Genomic DNA, 21,418 nt, shown 5'->3' with positions numbered 1-21,418 from the left:
AGATTATACTCTAGTTTGACCCGTGTTAAAATGGGGTATAACATACCTGTTGAAAGCTTTGAGAAAAATTACAGTTTTCAAACTTACTCTTATTTTTGGCGATTTCGGTAAAAGATTTGGGTTTTCACTGATATACTTGAAAAGCAGACCTATTTTTCCTAGAACTGTGAACGAACCGAGCATTTTATCTCTGAATTACTTCTTTTATTCCTTTCATTATGTTGTTATGAACTATTGGTTATTGGTGTTGGACTCGCCCTTTGTTTCAGCTCGTCACTACTTTCAACCTAAGGTTAGGTTTGTTACTTATTGAGTACATGTGGTCGGTTGTACTCATACTACATTTCTGCACCTTGCATGTAGAAGTTGGATGTTGATGTTGCTGTGATCGACGGGAGTTGGAATTGAAGACGTACCTACGTTCCGGCGGTAGCTTCCTCTTGTTCATTTTAGCCTTAGATTTATAAAAAAAAAAATATGTTTATGTACATTTCGAACGATGACGTATTTATTTCATACCAGCTTTGTAAATTCTAATCTTAGAAGCTCATGATTTGTACAACCAGTCCTTGGGAAATGTTAAGATTCAAATAATTTCTTTTACTTATTTGTCTTATTAGATTTTATTGGAATTGGATAGTTGTTAATTGGCTTACCTAGCGGGTTTGGTTAGATGCCATTACGACTAGTTGGATTTTTGGGTTGTGACACCACCGCCCCTCATCCTGCACTTAAAATTACTACTGTATTGGTTTGTCTTTGTACATATAGCCTCATTTGTTTGCACTTAATGGAGGTCTGAATCTTAATCATTTAGATCTCAGACATTAAGTGCGTTTGTTTCTAAAGTCTGAATCTTAATTATCCAGATCTTAGTCATTAAGTGTGTTTGTTTTTTTACTTCACAACCACTTATTGGCTCTGAATAGGCCTGTATGATTAAGATCTATAACAGAGACTTAATTTCATTAAGATGCTATCACATATTCATTATTAACTGCCGCCACCGCCCACCATTATCAACTACCACTATGCCACCACCACCACCACGCCACCATCATCCTCAATCATAGCCGCCACCATTATCGACCATCACCACCCACTATCCCCACCACTCCGACCAAACACCAGAATCATTCTCACCCACAATCAACACTCATCCACCTCAACTAGTACAACTGACCACCCCATCATCATCAACAACCACAGCCGGCATTGCCCATCATTATAACCTACCACCACCAACCCACAACCTTCATCAGTCAGAACTACTACCACCACCCACCATTAATAACTATCAGCACCCACCACCACCATCCTCAATCATAATCGCCACCACTACCAATCACTACTAGCTACTAGCATGAACCACCATCATCAACCAAAACTACCACCAACCACCACCTCTAGTCGGCATTCACCTGTTAGCCATCACCACCAACAACTATCGTATTTTTAAAACTATATATTTTATTGATAGAATTTTAGATTAGTTAGTATTTCATTTGAATTTAATGTTTATTAATTTTCAATAAAGATAAATTTTATACATTCAAATATTAAAAATCAAACAGTCTTAATTATTTCTATTCAGATTTTAATATACATCTTAATATATTCAGATGTGTATTCAGATTCAGATGTCTTAATCCTAATACACATTTTGATATTCAGATGTGTATTGAGATTCAGACGTCTTAATCTTAAAAAAACAAACCAGTCCATAGACACATTTATTCCTGTGCTCTTCTGTGGCAATTCAATATCAAAGTCCTCTGCATAACACTATGTCTACTGACTAATTGAGCCTTCAATCTCTGTATAACAAGTTTTCCCAATATTCTATTTGGCATTATCTTGTTAGTTCAGTCACAAAGGCTAGGCTAAAATTCCTGAAATATCATATTAAAGTTTAAAATCTTTTAATAGTTTGAGGACTTTGAATTCTTGAAAGTGGTAAAAATTGTATATAACGGATTGTGTCAAAACAACACGGAGTGTTTTAAAGAAGGAATTGAAAGAAACAGAAAATATATAAGTTGGAATGAAGGGAGTCAAAGAAACAACAAAAATCAGTACTAACTTGATTGACAGAATTTCATATTTAATCTAAAAAAAGAATTCCCATTCCGGGCTAAGGATTTGCAGAAACAGAAAAAATCAAGAAAAAATTATCATATGTATATTTCTCACAAATACATACTGAACCATAGAGAGGGCTAGCTAAGCTCCTGAACCATCCAACCGTAGTAGTAGTTATTTCAAGGACCAAATATTCTCCACAAGATTTAACAAAACACCAACCCAACTCACACGGTGTACTCGTTCACAAATTCCATGCATATCAACTTTTCTCCAATCTTTCTTTGCAATGTCATATAAGAACATTTGCCAAATCGTACTACTGTTTGTATTCAATGTAATCTCTCCCTTAGGGTTGGTGTTAAATAAAGGCAAATATTTTGTGTTTATTAACTCTAATGGTAGCGCAACTATATGCTTCACCCATGTCTCAGTTTCACCAGTACCATTAAGCACATAGAAACTAACCTTGTCATCGCCTCCAAACTTTCTTTGATCTACAAGTGCAACTTGTCCCTTTATTTCTACTATTTTTGGTGGAGATTTTGAAGTCGATACCCCATCAGGCGACAAGATCATTCTAATTAACTTTTCATCTTCAACGCTGAATGCAGCTATATTATAAGGCTTTGAAAGCGCATTTACACAATAAATGACTCCGCCGATATAAACAAAATTGTATACAGGGAAAATATTGGCGCAGTCAGGAATCTCCCTCCATAAATTGTCCACCCCGATAGTGTAAATCCAATATCTCACTTTACATGAATAATCTCGATCATCTACTATATAGTACTGTGCCTTGATTACTTTATATTTCTTGGTGGTGGGATCAAAACCCAGGGAGCAACAAGTGATTGAAGGTTGTTGATTAGGAAGAAAGATATGTTTTTGTGTAAAAGGATTACAAACAACAACATCTCCATAAAAGTTCCATAGACAAACTAAGCCATTGGTAGATACCAGAGAGTGAAGCTTACTGAAACGTGACTGATTAAAGTACTGAATGACATTTTCGGGAGTCGTCAAAGATGAGCAACTTACATGAAATTGAGCAGTGGAAAACTTTTGATGTGCTTCAATGAATAAGGGTTCTGATATAAGGGAGCAAAAGGATTTCGAAACGCATCTAAAACGCATTAGAGACTTGGCAGGAATCTTTTTTAGAATTTCAAAGATAATCTCGTGTGGAATACATAAATTACCAATGGCAACAATTTTCTTTTTCTTCATGTATACTTGGTTGTGGCGGACGGCTATAATATTATGTGAAAATTGATAGTATAAAGGTGTGTTTGAGTTGAAGTCAGGGTTTGTATATATTGTTTAGGTTATTCCCTTTGTTTTTGTTGGCGGCCGATAAGCTATATAGGGTTCAATATCTATTGTTTTTGTACGGAAAATACGGAAATTGTTTTTGTATCACAAATATAACCTACCAAGAATACAAATAAACTTCTACTACTCTTCACTGATCACATCACTTTCTACCATCTCCTTTTTTTTAACAGAGGCATCAATCTCTATATAACATGCATATTTTCCGAATGGTCTATTTGGTAGTATCTCGTTAATTCAGTCATAAAGGCAAGGCTAAAAAAAGAGATCAAACGTCATGCATGTTAACAACAACAACACAGTAGGATCCCACTAGTGGGGTCTGGGGAGGGTAGAGTATACACAGACCTTACCCCTACCCCGGAGGGATAGAGAGGTTGTTTTCGAGAGATCCTCGGCTCAGAGACAATATAATAGATCCGTAACAACAACAGAAACCAGAAAAATAGTATCAGCATCGTAAAAGATAGCAAATAAATAGAAAGGCCAAAATGTGAAAGACAGTAAAAATGTGAAACACAACAAAAAACGCTAGCAGTCCTTGACAAAATACTATCAGACTAGCCGACACAACGAGGAGAAACGCTCGACTACCCCCTAACCTACAACCCTAATGCTCGACCTCCACACCTTCCTATCAAGGCCATCGGAAATCTGAAGTCGCGCCATGTCCTGCCTGATCACCTCGCCCCAATACTTCTTAGGCCGCCCTCTACCTCTTCTCGTACCTGCCAGAGCCAACCGCTCACACCTCCTAGCCTGAGCATCTAGGCTCCTCCTCCGCACGTGCTCGAACCATCTAAGTCTCGCTTCCCGCATCTTGTCATCCAAGGGAGCCACGTCCATCCTCTCCCGAATGTCCTCATTCCTAATCTTATCCATCCTAGTGTGCCCGCACATTCATCTCAACACTCTCATTTCTACTTCTTTCATTTTCTAAATATGTGAAATCTTGACTGATCAATACTCAGCCCCATACAAAAACGTCATGCATGTTAAAGAATGCAATTAAACAAATATGAACTTCTGTCACTTCATGCACTTTGCAGAAGAGAAAAAGAAAAATGAGTACATACATCATTGCTTAAAATTTCAAAAGTAGGAATGAACCTCCATATCAGATACAATACTTATAACAGAAATTGAAATGTATCACGCCCAAGTCTAGTCCTAAAAAGGATAAGCGGTCGCTGCAAATATAATCCGGTCTAAAAGTCCGGAGTCGAATCCCACAGAGAACTAAGGCTTAGCTGTATCTGTTTAATATCACCAAGAAGACAAGATTGAAAATAAATAAACAGCTGAAAACTAACAATGCTTGAGTTGTAAACAATTAGAATAAAGGTCTAAGGTAATGGTTTCCCTCGTTGTTGAATTCCTTGGTTGTATTTTTCTTATAGCGTTGACTTAGTTGCCTCTATCAATCATGAACTCTCCAGCTATCATAAATCTCTCTCAAGCAATTATGATAATTTACTAGACGCACTCTCTCAAGCTACGCTAGCTAGATTCACATTACAGTTCACTTAGATTGCACCCGAGGTATCGTTATCTCTAATACAACCTCTAAACCTCGGTTATGACTCTCGCCTATACTCCGGGAGTGATGTTGTTCAAACAACTACCTAAATATGCACTCTCTCTCAAGCAGATACATAATAAATAGGAACGGCTAATTGAGGATCCTTTCAATTAACCACAATCAAAACATAGTTGAACAAATAGAGATTAAACTAATTCAAATCTATATTACTTATAACAACCAATTCATCCCCAACGGGTTTCACCAAAAACATAGATTAGAAAAGTTAGCTACTCATGAAAATAACAAAAATCACAAACGAATTCATATTCAAAGGTAAAAGAACAAAGAAGAAGATTAAAGATTGATGCCCAATGATCCTCCTTGCCTCTTGCCTCCAAGGGTGTTGTCTAACCCTAAAGTAGTGTCTCCTGCCTCCTTAGGTCTAATTTGTGTCCAAAATATGTCCCCTCTTGTCTTTTGGCCGGCTTCCATCGTTTAATATAGGGTTTAGGGCTTAAAATCCCGTGTTTTGCACTTTAGTCCCTGAAATTTTCGCTTCCTGCCGCGGTCCCACCGCGGTTACGCCAGGACCGCGGCCAGAATGGTCCTCTGAATCTTTGGTAATATTCTGCCGCGGTCCTACCGTAACCGCGGTTTTTCACCCTGTTCTATTTGGAATTTGGCAAACCGTAAAACATGAAAGTTGTAGCCCTTTGAGTTAGCTTTCCAACCATATATTGTGGAGCCCAAATGGAGTTCTGAGCAGAAAGTTATGTCTATTTTACTAGACAGTGCGCAATATGCCTCATCGAGTCTTCGTTTGTTCTCAACTATCAAATTTGACCCCCGAACACGATCCCGGCTTAATTCCTTGAGCTTTTACTCAGACTTCAAAGCTTCAAATCACTTAAATTCATTCCATAACATCTATATAGCTCGGAATCACTCCTACAAGGCATAAAACACACAATTAGTGCAAAACACTAGCGATTAAAGCGCAAACTCAACTAAAGTGCAGTAAATTAGAGTATAATAATCGACTAAAATACGCAATTATAGCCTATCATCAACACCCCACACTTACACCATTGCTCGTCCTCGAGCAATCAAACTACACTTTTTTTTATAGACACGACCTTTTTAAATAATTCTCCTAACTCATCACACCAAGAGTATTTAAAATAGACTAAGCACAAGAGCGTAACATCTTCACCTCAAGATTTGACTAACAAGTACCACACGTTATTCACAACTCACCCACTTTCTCTAATATAGAGGTCACTGACATTACCTTTCCTTCATGAATCAAGTGCCCTCACACAACAAAAGAGTAGTTCCACACAATAAAATTTAAGAACACTTAGGAACTCAAGATAGAAAGAATTCACTCACTCTCGGAAATAACATTCATATGCCACAAAAGATGCACCATAAGCTTGCCCATAGTGTACTACTCCACTAATCGAGCTCATCCAATCTAGGATCAATTAGGACTTTATTTGGTTGCAATGTAGGCTACGGGACAGGTAGGATATATTTAGATATAAGAGTGACTACACCTCCCTAAGCACTTTAATACATACATTTTAACATTTAAACCCCATACTTATGTCAAACCAAAATTCCACCTTCACATCAATGTAAATTACCCCATTCTTCTTTAAGCACACTTACGTCAAGAGCCACCACTTATGAAGGAATTTTTTTTCCACAACAATCCAACTATATTTTTTTTTTCAATTCAAATGGCTCTTACTTGTTCAAAACAGTGCACCTTTCTCCTGATTTTATTAGTTCCATTCAAAAGCCAAACCAACCACCCCACACTTTAACTTTTACAAAGTTCATAACAACTCAAGTGCTCATGATAGGTGAAAAGGTTCAAATAGATGGTTAATTCAAACAAATGGGTAAGGCTTGTAATGTAGTTGCCAAAGAAAAAGGATTATAGGCTCAAAGAGGTTAACTACGATACATAACAATTAGGTGGGTAAAATATACATATCTGGCTCAACAAGAAAATGCCTATATCACTCCCAAGACTGAACAACACTACTATTTCGCTTTGCAAACACACGGGGCAAGTTCTGGCATAAAATGCAATGCACAGAATAACACCAAACCTCACACACACATGGCACATAATCCACTCCGGATTGGATTCATCAAGACACTCTAGTCAAAGCAGTTAAGCAAATTTAAAATCATACAATTTAAGGTACTTATACAAGAGTCAAAAACTGAGCCTAAGCGTCACAACCAAAGTACTCATTATTCTCAAGGCATAACAAAGTCAAGAAATATTGCTTCAATTTAAAACACAACACAATGGCTCTTATTCCTAAAAAAAACTAACTACACCTGGTTCAAATAAAACCCTTGGAAAAGAACCGTGGCCCAAAGAAAAACCAAGGGGGAATTATTACACTACCTACAAATATAATCTTTTTTTTTCTTTAGACTTAAATCCCTCAAGAAAATTGTCTAATAGATCCATCGTCGGAAAAAGTCCAATCTTTTTAAAAAAAATACTATTTAATTAAACTAATACAGCTAAAGTAGCATGAAAAATCACCCAGACAATCTCATCACCCCACACTTAAAGTTGTGCATTGTCCCCAATGCACAGCATAACCATAAGAGGGTAAGAGAAACTCCCTGGTAGGCCAAAGGCCGAAGCACTAGCAGTTCATGGGGTACTCAGACTTCTCCCAGGCTTGGTCCTTCGTGCGGGTACCTCACACTTAGTTCCAACCATTTGATTTGATGTTGCATCCTTCCAATTGCTTTGCTTTCCACGCTCCTAGAAAATAAAAAACTGACACTACAAGAATAATACAATTAAAAAAAAATTAAAAAAAAATAAAAGAAAGTAATAAAGCTGGGTTGCCTCCCAACAAGCGCTTGATTTAACGTCGCGGCACGACGCGAATCACTTTTTTGCCTCCACCTCGAGCTTATGAATTGAACCCCAAGTTTTGCTTCAAGCTTATGATTATGCTCTTACAAATTCTTGCGAGCCAAAAATTAGATAAAATCTTATGCACTTGTTGGCTCTCGACCGAGGAGTGTCACCTTGCCTAGACGGCCTTGAGAAATCCAAAATATAAGGCTCATCTACCTCTTCCTTGGACTCCTTTTTATGCTCATAAGGGTGAATTTCTATTTCACCGTCTGAACATAATGTAGAGAAGTGTTTGGAATGAGGCCCAACGCGCTCAAATACATGAACTTCAAGATTTTTAACCTCCTCAACACCAATCACACTAGAGTCCACTAAATTTGTATCTTCAACGTCCTTGGTTGACTCTAGTATTACTTCTTCAACATTGACATCCTCAAATTCTAGTTGGCTAGATTGTTGATGTTCTACTCTGACCTCCCCAATTAACACCTCAAATTCATGCTCTTCTTGGCTACTATCCTCAATATTGGCTTGTTGAGCATTAAAAGCTCCAACCACTTGACTCAATTGAGCCTCCAACTTGCGAATAGTTGCCTATTGCCTTTCTATGTGCAATTGTTTCTCATTGTTTTGTTCTAGAAGGCACTTTAGCATATCCTTGATCTCCTTCAGGTCCGCATTCCCAGGTTCTTCGTTCCTATTAACTTCACAAGAAAAGGTAGAACCATCATAGTAAGGGGTTGGGGGAAAATAAGAAATATAAGCACAACCATGAAGGTGACCATTTTTACCACCACACATATCACACACATTCCACAAATAAGATTGAGTTGGTGCACATAACTCGCTCTTAGGAACGTTTTGAAAATTTTGCCACGGGTGGTTTCCTTCACAATATGTATGGAGATCAATAGTAGAATTATCTACACCTAAATTCCTATAATTCCAAGATGTCATGTTTCTCAAATCAACAGTTATAAAAAAATACCAAGAAAAAAACAAAACAAAATAAAAGTTCAAACTTGAACCCTAGCAATATATACAGCTACAACTACACTGTTAGTTCCCCGGCAACGGCGCCAAAATTTGATCACGCCCAACTCTAGTCCTAAAAAGGATAAGCGGTCGCTGCAAATATAATCCGGTCTAAAAGTCCGGAGTCGAATCCCACAGAGAACTAAGGCTTAGCAGTATCTGTTTAATATCACCAAGAAGACAAGATTGAAAATAAATAAACAGCTGAAAACTAACTATGCTTGAATCGTAAACAATTAGAATAAAGGTCTAAGGTAATGGTTTCCCCCGTTGTTGATTTCCTTGGTTGTATGTTTCTTATAGCGTTGACTTAGTTGCCTCTATCAATCATGAAGTCTCCAGCTATCATAAATCTCTCTCAAGCAATTATGATAATTTACTAGACGCACTCTCTCAAGCTACGCTAGCTAGATTCACATTACAGTTCACTTAGATTGCACCCGAGGTATCGTTATCTCTAATCCAACCTCTAAACCCTCGGTTATGACTCTCGCCTATACTCCGGGAGTGATGTTGTTCAAACAACTACCTAAATATGCACTCTCTCTCAAGCAGATACATAATAAATAGGAACGGCTAATTGAGGATCCTTTCAATTAACCACAATCAAAACATAGTTGAACAAATAGAGATTAAACTAATTCAAATATATATTACTTATAACAACCAATTCATCCCCAACGGGTTTCACCAAAACCTTAGATTAGAAAAGTTAGCTACTCATGAAAATAACAAAAATCACAAACGAATTCATATTCAAAGGTAAAAGAACAAAGAAGAAGATTAAAGATTGATGCCCAATGATCCTCCTTGCCTCTTGCCTCCAAGGGTGTTGTCTAACCCTAAAGTAGTGTCTTTTGCCTCCTTAGGTCTAATTTGTGTCCAAAATATGTCCCCTCTTGTCTTTTGGCCGGCTTCCTTGTTTAATATAGGGTTTAGGGCTTAAAATCCCGTATTTTGCACTTTAGTCCCTGAAATTTTCGCTTCCTGCCGCGGTCCCACCGCGGTTACGCCAGGACCGCAGCCAGAATGGTCCTCTGAATCTTTGGTAATGTTCTGCCGCGGTCCTACCGCGGTCCTACCGTAATCGCGATTTTTCACCCTGTTCTATTTGGAATTTGGCAAAACGTAAAACATGAAAGTTGTAGCCCTTTGAGTTAGCTTTCCAACCATATATTGTGGAGCCCAAATGGAGTTCTGAGCAAAAAGTTATGTCTATTTTACTAGACAGTGCGCAATATGCCTCATCGAGTCTTCGTTTGTTCTCAACTATCAAATTTGACCCCCGAACACGATCCCGGCTTAATTCCTTGAGCTTTTACTCAAACTTCAAAGCTTCAAATCACTTAAATTCATTCCATAACATCTATATAGCTCGGAATCACTCCTACAAGGCATAAAACACACAATTAGTGCAAAACACTAGCGATTAAAGCGCAAACTCAACTAAAGTGCAATAAATTAGAGTGTAATAATCGACTAAAATACGCAATTATAGCCTATCATCATTTGTATTGAATGAAATCAGAAAAAGAACTATAAACACGGATAACATTGTACAAGGAGGGCTTTATATGTGCTAAAGGATAACTCTACATTCAATACGACTAAATGGTTTCACCTACATGCTGTGAATTTGGTCACCTTGAGGCTTGAAAACACAAAAGCATGCACTTAAAATAACTTAAGGGACATATGAACCTCGACCTTTAGCATTAAAGTTTATCATTTCAGACAATCTCAAGGGCCAAATACAACAATAACAACAACATACCCAGTAAAATCTCATTAGGGGTCTGGGCAGAGTAGATTGTACGCAGACCTTACCCATATCCCGAAAAGGGTAGAGAGGCTGTTTCCGGAAGACCTCAAGGGCCAAATACTCTCCACAATATTTAGCAATACACTAATCTGAATCTCCACAAGGAATTTGCGTTCATAACTTCCATGCATCTCAACTAGTTTCCATTTTTTTCTTCCAATGTCATATAAAAAGAGGGGCGAACTATTCTTGTCTGGAATTGATAGAATCTCTCCCTTAGGGTTGATGGTAAACAAAGAGCAAAGATAACTACCACATGTCTTTGTTAATTCTGATGGTAGCTCAATTATTTGCTTCACCCATTCGTGAGTTTCACCACTACCATTGAGAACATTTAAAGCAATTGTGCTTTTTTTGAAATATACAGGACCTAATAGTGCAACTTGTCCCTTTATTTCTGCTATCCTTGGTGTATATTCAGAGAACCTCAATGTCCATTCTCTATCGGGGAATGGAATCATTCTAATGAACTTTTCATCTCCAACACTGAATGTAGCTATGTTACATCGAATTATATTTACCCAATAAATGACCCCGTCAATATAAACACAGTTGCCATTTGAAGGGAGAAAATTGGAGCAACCGGAGATCTCTCTCCATAACTTGTCCACTCCAATGGTAAAAATCCAGTATCTCCTTTCATTATTCCTAAGGTGTGCCTTGAATACTTTATGGTTCTTAGTGGTGGGATCAACACAAAGGGAGCAACAAATCATGTAACCTTTCTCTTTAGGTTGTTGACGAGGAAGAAAGACATGTTCTTTTGTGAAAGGATTGCAAATAGCAACTTCTCCAAAATTGTTCCATAGACAAACTAGGCCATCGATAGATTGCATATAGTTAAATTCACGGAAACATGGCTGATCCAAGTACTGAATAGGATAAGCATAAGTCTTGATGTTCTTCTCTTTGGCCTAAATTATAGATAACATCTTTAGGAGTCCAAGCCAGGCAATTTACGAGGGATTGAGCTACGCAACTTTTTTGATGTGCTTCAATGAATAAGGGGTCTGATATAAGGGAGCAAAAGGATTTTGAAACGCACCTAAAACGCAGTAGAGACTTGGCACGAACCCTTTTCAGAATTTCAACAATGAGCTCGTGCGGAATGCATGCGACAATGACCATAATGTGTACTTGGTTGTGACAGATGACCATACTGTTATGTGAAAATGAGAGCAAAGAAGGAATTCGTGAAACATATAAGAAGCATGGTTTAAAGGCGTCTTTGAGTTGGACACGGTTTTGCAGCAACAATAACGGACTCGGTCATGTTCTTTTAGGTTTAGGTTATTGCATTTTATTTTTGGCGGCCAAAAGGCTTTGTATATCTTTGCTGTTTGCTTGTCATCTATATATTTAAGGGGTACTAAAAGAAGACTACATATAAAATTGTGTTAAATAGTATCCTTGTGAAGAAGCTTTATTAAGCTATTTTAAAACGGAAACATCCGAATATATATCTGCTTTGTTTGTCAGAATCTATCAAGACAAGTGCCTCCTCGTGCAGAAAACTTTTACCATTTATTTTTCTTAAACATAACTGAAACATGAAGAAGCCTAGGCCCCTGAACCAGCCAAACGTCGCTTGGTGGCATTGGAGACAGACACTTGACTAAGCTTTTCTGTTTCCGTATATGGTGATCGCTCTTTTAGAGGCATATAGTGACGCATCCATACACCAGTATACACCTGAAAGAGAAACAAATCTCAAATGAATAAACCCGGCAAAGTTCGATGAGGGGAAAAATTTATAGGATTACAGACTTCCCTAGGGGATAAGAAGTCAGAAGAAGAGAACTACAAACAAATCAATTATAAGCAGTCCAGCAAAGTAGCCAAAACTAATTTAGTTCCTAATCAGACCTTCCACCTAAATGTCATTAGGTTCTAAACGAGCACCTTTAGGCAATCAAGAGACGGAGGAAAAATCCAAAGAGCCGAGGTTTTGACTTGGCACAAGTAAGTACTAAGCGGCTAACATAAAATTTAGTAATTGCTAGTAATAATAAAGTCTTCTTTGTACAGAATCTGATTTTACCAAGATTGAAAAGCCAGACTAAGTGATTTTACCTGTGCAGGTCTCATTATCTTGGTATCAGGATCATCCAGAGACTCTCGCCAATGAGACAAGTAACCAGCCATCCTAGGCACTGCAAACAAGACTGGAAAGAATTCCGTCGGGAATCCCATTGCCCTAATACATGACAAAGTATTATCATTAGAGAAATATCATTAATAACGAATACCAAAAAGATTCATCTTACTTTGTTCTTACCTGTAAATTAAACCAGAGTAGAAATCAACGTTTGGATACAGCTTCCTTTTTACAAAGTACTCGTCTGAGAGTGCAGCTTTCTCCAGAGCAATAGCAACCTGAAATAATATGAGAAATTTTGGGAACCATATAAAATGTTGGGTCATTGAAAGAAAGCAGGCCATATTACATCCTTTCATGCATGCAAGGATTTAATAGATGTACATATTTAACCAGCCAGCCAGAGAGATACAGGATATCTGGGTGGTGGCATCAAATGATCTGACTGTGTGTTACCCACCATAATATTTAACTCGTAGCCAATCTCATCTCCTGGAAAGACATTTTTTCTCAATTTGATATATAATTTACATATTTCAGAAAAACAAGATTCTATCATCTCTTCCACATAGTAAGAGAGCTAACAGGCACACTCGATGTCATTGTAGGATAAAGATGTAGTCGAATATCCGGCATTACAAAGATAAAAGAAATCCCCTTAGTTGATTCTACAATGAAGAACCAAAGGGAAATAACTTCTTCGAATCTGAGGTAGAATAAGTGTGGCAAAAGATAGAAATTTAGCTACCTCGAAAGATCAGATTTTTGTTAATTTGGAATTGCCGGAAGAAAGAACAAAGACTGCCTATGGAAATATAAATAGTGGAAAAGGAAGCTTGAATGGCCTTCTGAACAAGAAAGAGAAAATGGTGCTTCTTTCGGAATAACCAAGGAACAAATGAGAATGGATTTTACTGGACTTGTTTGAAGGTAACCAGAGAAGAACATTAGTGGTTTATTACTGTTGTACTGTTGTAGTTGTCAGTGACGAAGCCAGGATTTTCCTCAAGGGTGTTCATACTTGAAATAAGTAAAAAAACAATTCCGACAAAGGGTGTTCAATATATGTTATGTACCTCTAAAACGTAATATTTTACCTATATACGCAGTGTAATTTTGCGATAAAGGGTGGTCAATTGACCACCCTAACCATAGTGTGGCTTCGCCCCTGGTAGTTGTGATATAACTAAAATAACTCAAATTCACTTTATCAGCTTTTTATGAAAGTGAATTTAAAACATCTAAGGGTAATACCCAGCACAAGACCAAGCCAAAACCACCTGAGCATGCACTGCCTATACTTCTTTTAGTATAGATGCAACAAACTGGGAGAAGTTGGCTTTACACTTATTTCTTTCTAGCCATACATGAAATGTTTTAGTGGGAATAACCTTTTATGTAATTATATCTGCACCAACTTTACTGCTTTAAGCTCTTCTTCTGTAATTCGAGAAAATCTGAAGTCCACGAGGACTGCTTAAACATGGATACAAAATATCCTGTTACTTCTAAAATGCTAGCAAAAATGAATTAAATGATGGAATGGACCTCTTGGAAACACCAGCTAGACCAAGAAAAGTTATAATCCTTTTTAGAAGAAGTGAAAACCTTACCTCAATCAAAGGATCCCGACCAACAATTGAAAATACTTCATCGGCGAGCTTCTTAATGACTTTTGCTCTGGGATCATAATTTTTGTAGACACGGTGCCCAAAACCAGACATTTTGCGCTTCCTAAAGGGACGGAAGTATAAGGAAATTCATATGGTTAAAAATGAACAAGACAAATCTTCTGATGTTACAACAATGACTATCAAAAATCCTTGCCTGTTCTTCACACCCTCAATGAACTCTGGAATATTTTCAACGCTTCCAATCTCACTGAGCATCTTCAGCACAGCCTGTAACCATGTAATAACATCACAATCAAGCATAATACAACCCAGTGCAATGTCATGTGAGAGACACAAAGATACAGAGAACTCATAAAATTTGAAGCTCCCCTATACATGCACATTACTTGCTGTAGAAATATTTTACCTCATTTGCACCCCCATGGAGTGGACCATACAAAGCTCCCACAGCTCCAGCTATAGCTGTGTATACATCAACCCCACTGCACAATCATTTGTATATAAGTCGTGTATCTTATTTATACATCAACCCCAAATGCACAATTATTTCTATATAAGTCGTGTATCTTAGTGCTATTGTCTGTGCAAAAAGATGCCTACCTTGAAGCAAGATGACGTGCTGCAGCAGTAGAGCAATTCATTTCATGTTCCGCGTGTAATATGAAAAGAATGTCGAGCACCCGAGCGAGTCGAGGATTGGGTTTGTAAGACCTATTACCTCTGTAAGTAAGGTAAGCAAAAAGATTCATTTAATTTATTGGCTGAAGAATTGAAAGTGATGTGATGGCAAATGCAACAAGGAGAAGTCCACAGACACGTTGATTTTTACGATTACCACTATATTTCAATCATTCTCTGGCTAATAAGAACCAGGATAATTACTTCTATCCAATTTAGGCATCATTTAGAATTCCGGACATAAACCAAAGAAAGCAAAGTGGAACAATAGAACTTACAATGAATCTAGCATGTACAAGAAGTTCTCTGCATAAGAGAGATTGTTGGATGGAAGGACAGGCGGCCTTCCAGCCATTCTTAAGTAAGCAGCCGCAGCAATTGTAGGTGCCTGCAAATACAATGAATAGAATACTTATTACTACTTAGTACTTTGCACTCAGTTGATGAAGATAAGAAAGCACATACATCAAACTTTAATGCGATATCATAGTTCAAAATATCAGAAGTTCAGACAATCAAAGAAAAAATAGATGAAGGAAAGGAAAATAACCTTGCCAAGGATCCGGACTATTTGTTTATCTCTCACTTGTTTAGACTTGTATATATCCTGTCCCTGCATGAACAAAGACAAATTATCAGAATCACGAAATAAAATGTTGCAATTCAAATGCTTGCTGTCCAGATATCATTAAAATGGGTCAAAATTCAGAAGGTATCATTTTTATTTTGATAAGGTAGTAAAATTTTATTAATAAAGTAGTACCAAGAGGGTACTAGCAAAAGTACAGAAGATAAGGAGCAAGCTCCCAACTAGTTAAAACTTTTGGGAATCCAAAAATTCAGAACGTAAATCAATTTGTGATCTCTCAACCCTTAGTTGAGAATCTTGCTTCTTAATGACCAAAATTCGGGCTTAAGAAGGGTCTTTAATAGTATTTCTTTTTCCGTTGAGATGGACCACTAAGCAGACCAAGAGAAGCAATTTACATTGTACCCCAAGAAATAAGTCATGTTGTCTTGTTAGCTTATAAAGGAAGCTAAATGATCATCCAAACCGGAGGAAATATTTAATTGTTCAGCTTTGTGTAAGACACACTTTTTCCGAACCATATACACAGATCCTTAAGATTTTCCTTTAAACTATTTGAGTTATCCAACTCGAGCTATGAGAATAGAAATGGTTTCTTTTCCATTTGCTGAAAGAAAGAAGAAAAAAAGAGTTGGGATGTTTTTCAGATTCTAACCGGCACAATAGTGGGCAACACTAGTAGCTCTAACAGATACCCTCTTGCCAACTACAAAGAAACTTCAGGTGGGGACAAAAGAGAGCAATTTAAACTACAGCATGAAATTTGAGCAGAAGAGAGGGTTTAGACAAATAGCTGTTAAAGAACAAACGGATAAAAGATAAAACATGCTTCTTCACAAAATATGAAAACAAATTTCGCTTTAAGTTCTGAAACATTTCAAGGTGGCAGTTATAACATTTCATTATGAACTCCTTTATTCAACTCTCACTAGGATAATAAGAAGCTAACTTTCAAATTATTATTCGCGTCAATCGTTACTGTCAACTCTTAGAGAGACACCTAGACAAAAAATTTGACAAGCATTCTCATCAGAAACCTACACTGAACTCTCTAAATATCGAGAAGCTAGTAATCTCTTGGTGGTAAGACAATCATGATGAAGCAGTGTCCCTTAATTGGAACTAAGAAGCTAAGTTCATCTCAGGGAACCAAAATGCGATCAGAGAACATCTGAAGCAATGAATTTAGGTAAATCAGAGAAGCTTTGGCTACAGATTATATATTGGTCAAACACTTACATGTCTGTTGCATCATAGCAAACAGGGGGAAGAGGCTACACAAGGTGGAATATTTAAAAATGTTGCTTACTCTCAGAGCTGGATTGGCATCAGGATGAAAGACAGAAAGAGCACTCATTGCGCTGACAAGAACACCCATTGGATGAGCATCATGGGGCATCGAATGTATAATATCCTGCATCACAAAATTGCAATTGGTTCAGATTTTTTTGGACTCCAACAAAAATCAGGAACCCAACAATCAACAGCATAAACTTCAAAAAAAAAGGATTTTGCAGAAATGTTTAAAGGACATAGGGTATGACCGTTAATGACCAATTTAAACAACTGACATCAATATATACAAAGAAGCATAAATCATAATCACATAAATACTGATGATGTGAAAATCTAATATAAGTACTTCTTCCTCCCCTTGCACTTACATTCTTCTTCTACTAGTGAAGGGTGTTAAGAACTAAGAGAATTTAATGCAATTATTTTGAGGGATATGCTTAGTTTAATAGTATGGGTGTTCTTAATCTAGTAGCTGAAACTCCTATTTAAGGAGCTTTCTTGTATGTTCTTTACAACCAATTCAATACGATTTTTTTCTTTCTTTCTATTTCACATAGTATCAGTGTCTCTTCCATCTTGGCAAAGATTGCAGTAGTTACACCTACCGGACAAAAGGCTTTCCCTCTTGTCATAAGTTTTCAGTGACCCTTTTGGAAGATGTAGTGACTGACCAAACATGTACAGTAGGTGAAATGCCTATGGGGCTTCACAAGTTTCATACTCCAAGACTATGATGTTTATGAGAGGGGGAAAATATTGCAGACAAAAGCTAATAAGTGCAGAAGCACTATAAGTTCATTATTTAAGTAAAATCCAAGGATGTTCCTGTCTTCAAGTCATGGGGAGCATTTGCGAGTGACAAAAATCTGAATCCATTATAACTCAAGCTTTCTTAGAAAACTAAAATATGAGCGCACCAAGATTCCTTGTGGAACTGCTGAATGTTGTGAAACTGTGAACTCCCAATCTGCCAACTGGTTCTCAGATGGTAAATTACCATACACTGCAAATTTCAATAAACACAAACGAAAAGATAAATCAAACAGATAAGTCAGACGTATGGATCTGCTATTTTGTTTGTGGGTTGGGTTTTGTGTGTGTGTGTGTTGTGGGGGTGGGGGGGGTGGGGGGATGAGTTCGAGCAACATTAGTTTTGCTCTGCATGTATAGCTAAAAGAAGTTAATTGTGAATGAAAGCAAAAAGGCTTAGTAATGGGAATAACCGAATAAGTTGCTGAAGTTTGGAAAGCATGTGATAAGCGTGGAAGTATGCAGAAAAAGATAATGCAGGGATTGATGTATCTCTCTCTCTCTCTTTTTTTTTGGTAAGTTAGACTAATGTGAGTTATCAGCCATAGAAAGAAGAGACGAAGACAGGGACTAGTGATAGAGTATGAGTACTTTAGTGTTTACTCAGGTTGTCACATGAAGAATATAATTAAGTAAAATATGCAAAACATGCTGTGTAATGTTTCAGCTTGATCAAGCAGAACAAGTATGCATCCACAGTGAACCCTTGGTGGGCCCAAACCAGACAACCAGTGGACAACCTCCCCCAGAGTAAGGAGGTGTATCGAAACTGCCTAGTATTATCTCAGTTTATAACTCCAAAGTTCTATAGCATTACAGCTTGATTCGAAAGTTATCTCCTACGGAGTTCCATACCTATACATTTGCTTTTCTATTCCTTCAAAAAGCTCCCAGAAAGTTTGAAATTGTCAAAGTCATCTACCTCAAGCTGATTCTTTAAGTCTATCCAATGACTCATGATGTGCGGATCTGATCTTATTTCTATTCAAATGCCATACTCTTGACCAAATATTCATACTTTTTCCCATTTGTCATTAAATCTCAAAAAACCCGTCACCACTATTACAATTCTTTTTAAACCTTGCTCAATTATTTGATAATCAAAAAGCTACATTTACGAAAAGTTTCAAGAGATTGCAAAATCCATTCAGAAATCACTCTAGACATCAGACACCCCCAATGGCAATGACCAAAATTTACAAAGGCAGCAAAGATGAATCTGGGCCAGCAATAGCATAGGAACCTGTAATTAGACATTTAAATGAATAGAGATTTTCATGAGAAGCACTTACTCAAAAGATAAGCCACTTCCAAGAAGGAACTTCCCTCAGCCAACTCTTCAATTGGGTAACCTCGATATCTAAGGATACCAGCATCACCATCTATATAACATATTGATGACCGAACAGGTGCTGTGTTGAGATAGCCCGGATCATAAAGCTTGAGACCCTTATCATTTTGTCCTGCTGTTATCTGCACGACAATTATATCTGGAGTTAGGAAACAATTTCAGGAAAAAACATGGCTGAAAGTGGCAAGAAACAAAAATGATAACATGGGTAATTTATTGGAATTTAGAGCTCCAATGAGACAGAATAGATCATGAAACAACCACTAAGATATATCTGTTGAGCTCAATTGGCCCAATCTTAAAAATACTAGGACAAATAGCTCCATAATCTAATCTTGGACTTTGCTGGAAATTAAGGAAAACAGAACATGCAGGGTTTACAGCGTCCCTGAATCGAGAAACATCTACATGTTCCACCGGTAGTACAGATGCATATAGCCAGAGGCATATTCACAGTGAGTCACTACTTCAGGCTCAAACTTTGTCAAAAAAAAATTATATATATACACATTTGCACACACACACACACACACGTAAATGCACTTGTGCGTATATATCTGTGTGTATATTTTAAATATTACATATATACAAATAAAGCTTTATAAAAAAAATTAAGGACACGAAGATATGTTAGACTTTACATCTGCATACATATATAATGTGTGTGTATATATATATTAGACTTTGCACCATATGTTTAAACATTATAGATTTGGCCAAGAAGAACAAGCAACTCTAGTACTCTACTAAAAGTAAACTCGGTAGAATTGTTACTTTCAGAAAGTCTTGGTTCAAATCAGCAAAAGAAGGCAAGGTCCAATTCTCAAGGCAGTTCTATTGAACTTTTATCTTAATTGACAATCTAAACTGGACCTGATTTAGCCACTGTCATCCATCCTTTATCAACATCAATAACTCATCTATGTACATTCATTTCTTTTTCATGTTTCTGACAATTTCACTTTCTAATTTCAACTCGATTTCTCTGCATTAGCTATTTCTTTTGTCATGCCTGATTGATTCACAGATCACAAAGCAAGTCCTTTCTTGCCTCATTATTGTAAATATTTTATGAAACAAGTTTTAAAAGCCTCTTAATATAATTTGGCTTCCTATTGATACCAAAGCACAGCTAATGCGGTCTATGATAGCTCAGCTAAAAAAAAGTAGTTACAAAATTATAGAAAGTAAAGAGATCAAAATTCAAAAGAAAATTCGGAATTTGATTTGATGAATACCTTTTTCAAGTCGGTGGCTTTGATAGTGCCTTCCTCGGAAACTTGAACCGGGTACCTCTTACCGGTTCGCTCATCGATGATCGTCAACGCGCCTTTTAGATTCGGCGGCGGCGCAACGACGGAAGTGGCGGATACAACGGAAGTTTCTAAAAGTTTGGAATCGGAGAGATTGACTGAAGCGGCGAGGTGAGCTGAAAGCACAGCTAACCGCCCTCGCGCAACAGCTGAAGAATTCCCCTTCTCCATTTGTATGCTCTCTTTTTTCTCGAAAATTTTCTGTGTTATGTTTGATGAAGATTAGAAAGGTATTGATCTTGTGTTTGCTGTATATATATATGTGTGAAATATATTGATCTTTGGTTTCATAAATTGGAAAGTCAAGTGGGGAAAGGTTAATTACTTTACTGGAAAAATGGTCCGATCTGGCTTTTTGTTTTGCTACGTGTCAGGCAAGATTTTTCGATTTTCCACCAATTTCCTTCATCTAGGTAGCACTAGTATTATTGGGTTCTTTTTCACGGAAAAGTATTTCTTAATGAGTTTTTAATTTATGTTCAACGATAATATAAAATTATTTTATGTTATATGGAGTATAATTTAACTTGTACAACAGTTTGTCAATCTCTCCTTTTTTTTAATACCTGTGAAATATTACCATTAGGAGAAATTTTCATAAAGCACTATCTTTTAGTGGTAATTAGCTATCTACAGATACATTTTGCTATATTACGAATTGTAGATACGTTTTCTGTTGTTATAAGATGTATTAGATGTATTTAAGCTACTGTATTCATGAATACAGTGGCAAAAATAGGCGTGAATCAGGGTAGTCCAGCTAATCAGTTGTTGTATTCGAGTGTATTTGACTGTATTCATGGCGTGAAACATGGGATTACAGCTGGACAGATTATTGTATTCGACTGTATTTACGGCGTGAAACAGGGGATTACACTGTTTTTAAACGGAAAGTGAATCAATTAACATAATAGACTCCTAATATAACTCAACAAACTCAAT

At 37.1% G+C, this 21,418-nt stretch overlaps 2 protein-coding genes across 2 annotated transcripts; both read right to left on the bottom strand.

Annotated features, from left to right (window-relative positions):
- Positions 1 to 2,256: 2,256 nt before the first annotated feature.
- On the bottom strand, positions 2,257 to 3,315 carry LOC109238522 (putative F-box protein At1g32420). Its single transcript, XM_019404997.1, has one exon. The coding sequence runs from the start codon at positions 3,313 to 3,315 to the stop codon at positions 2,257 to 2,259; it is 1,059 nt and encodes a 352-aa protein (XP_019260542.1).
- Positions 3,316 to 12,092: 8,777 nt separating this feature from the next.
- On the bottom strand, positions 12,093 to 20,828 carry LOC109238533 (citrate synthase, glyoxysomal-like). The gene is made up of 13 exons (XM_019405007.1): positions 20,402 to 20,828; positions 19,105 to 19,285; positions 17,920 to 18,005; positions 17,016 to 17,120; positions 15,668 to 15,730; positions 15,396 to 15,505; positions 15,040 to 15,159; positions 14,846 to 14,921; positions 14,633 to 14,706; positions 14,419 to 14,539; positions 12,986 to 13,083; positions 12,781 to 12,904; positions 12,093 to 12,399 (listed from the first exon to the last, which is right to left on the bottom strand). Exons 1-13 carry the CDS (start codon positions 20,645 to 20,647, stop codon positions 12,268 to 12,270), a joined length of 1,536 nt encoding a protein of 511 aa, XP_019260552.1. The 5' UTR covers positions 20,648 to 20,828; the 3' UTR covers positions 12,093 to 12,267.
- Positions 20,829 to 21,418: the final 590 nt, after the last annotated feature.

Source organism: Nicotiana attenuata, unplaced genomic scaffold (assembly GCF_001879085.1).
Source record: "Nicotiana attenuata strain UT unplaced genomic scaffold, NIATTr2, whole genome shotgun sequence".
Lineage (NCBI taxonomy): Eukaryota > Viridiplantae > Streptophyta > Magnoliopsida > Solanales > Solanaceae > Nicotiana > Nicotiana attenuata.
Note: the sequence above shows the minus strand (reverse complement) of the source record. Positions and strands in the feature narration are given on the sequence as shown.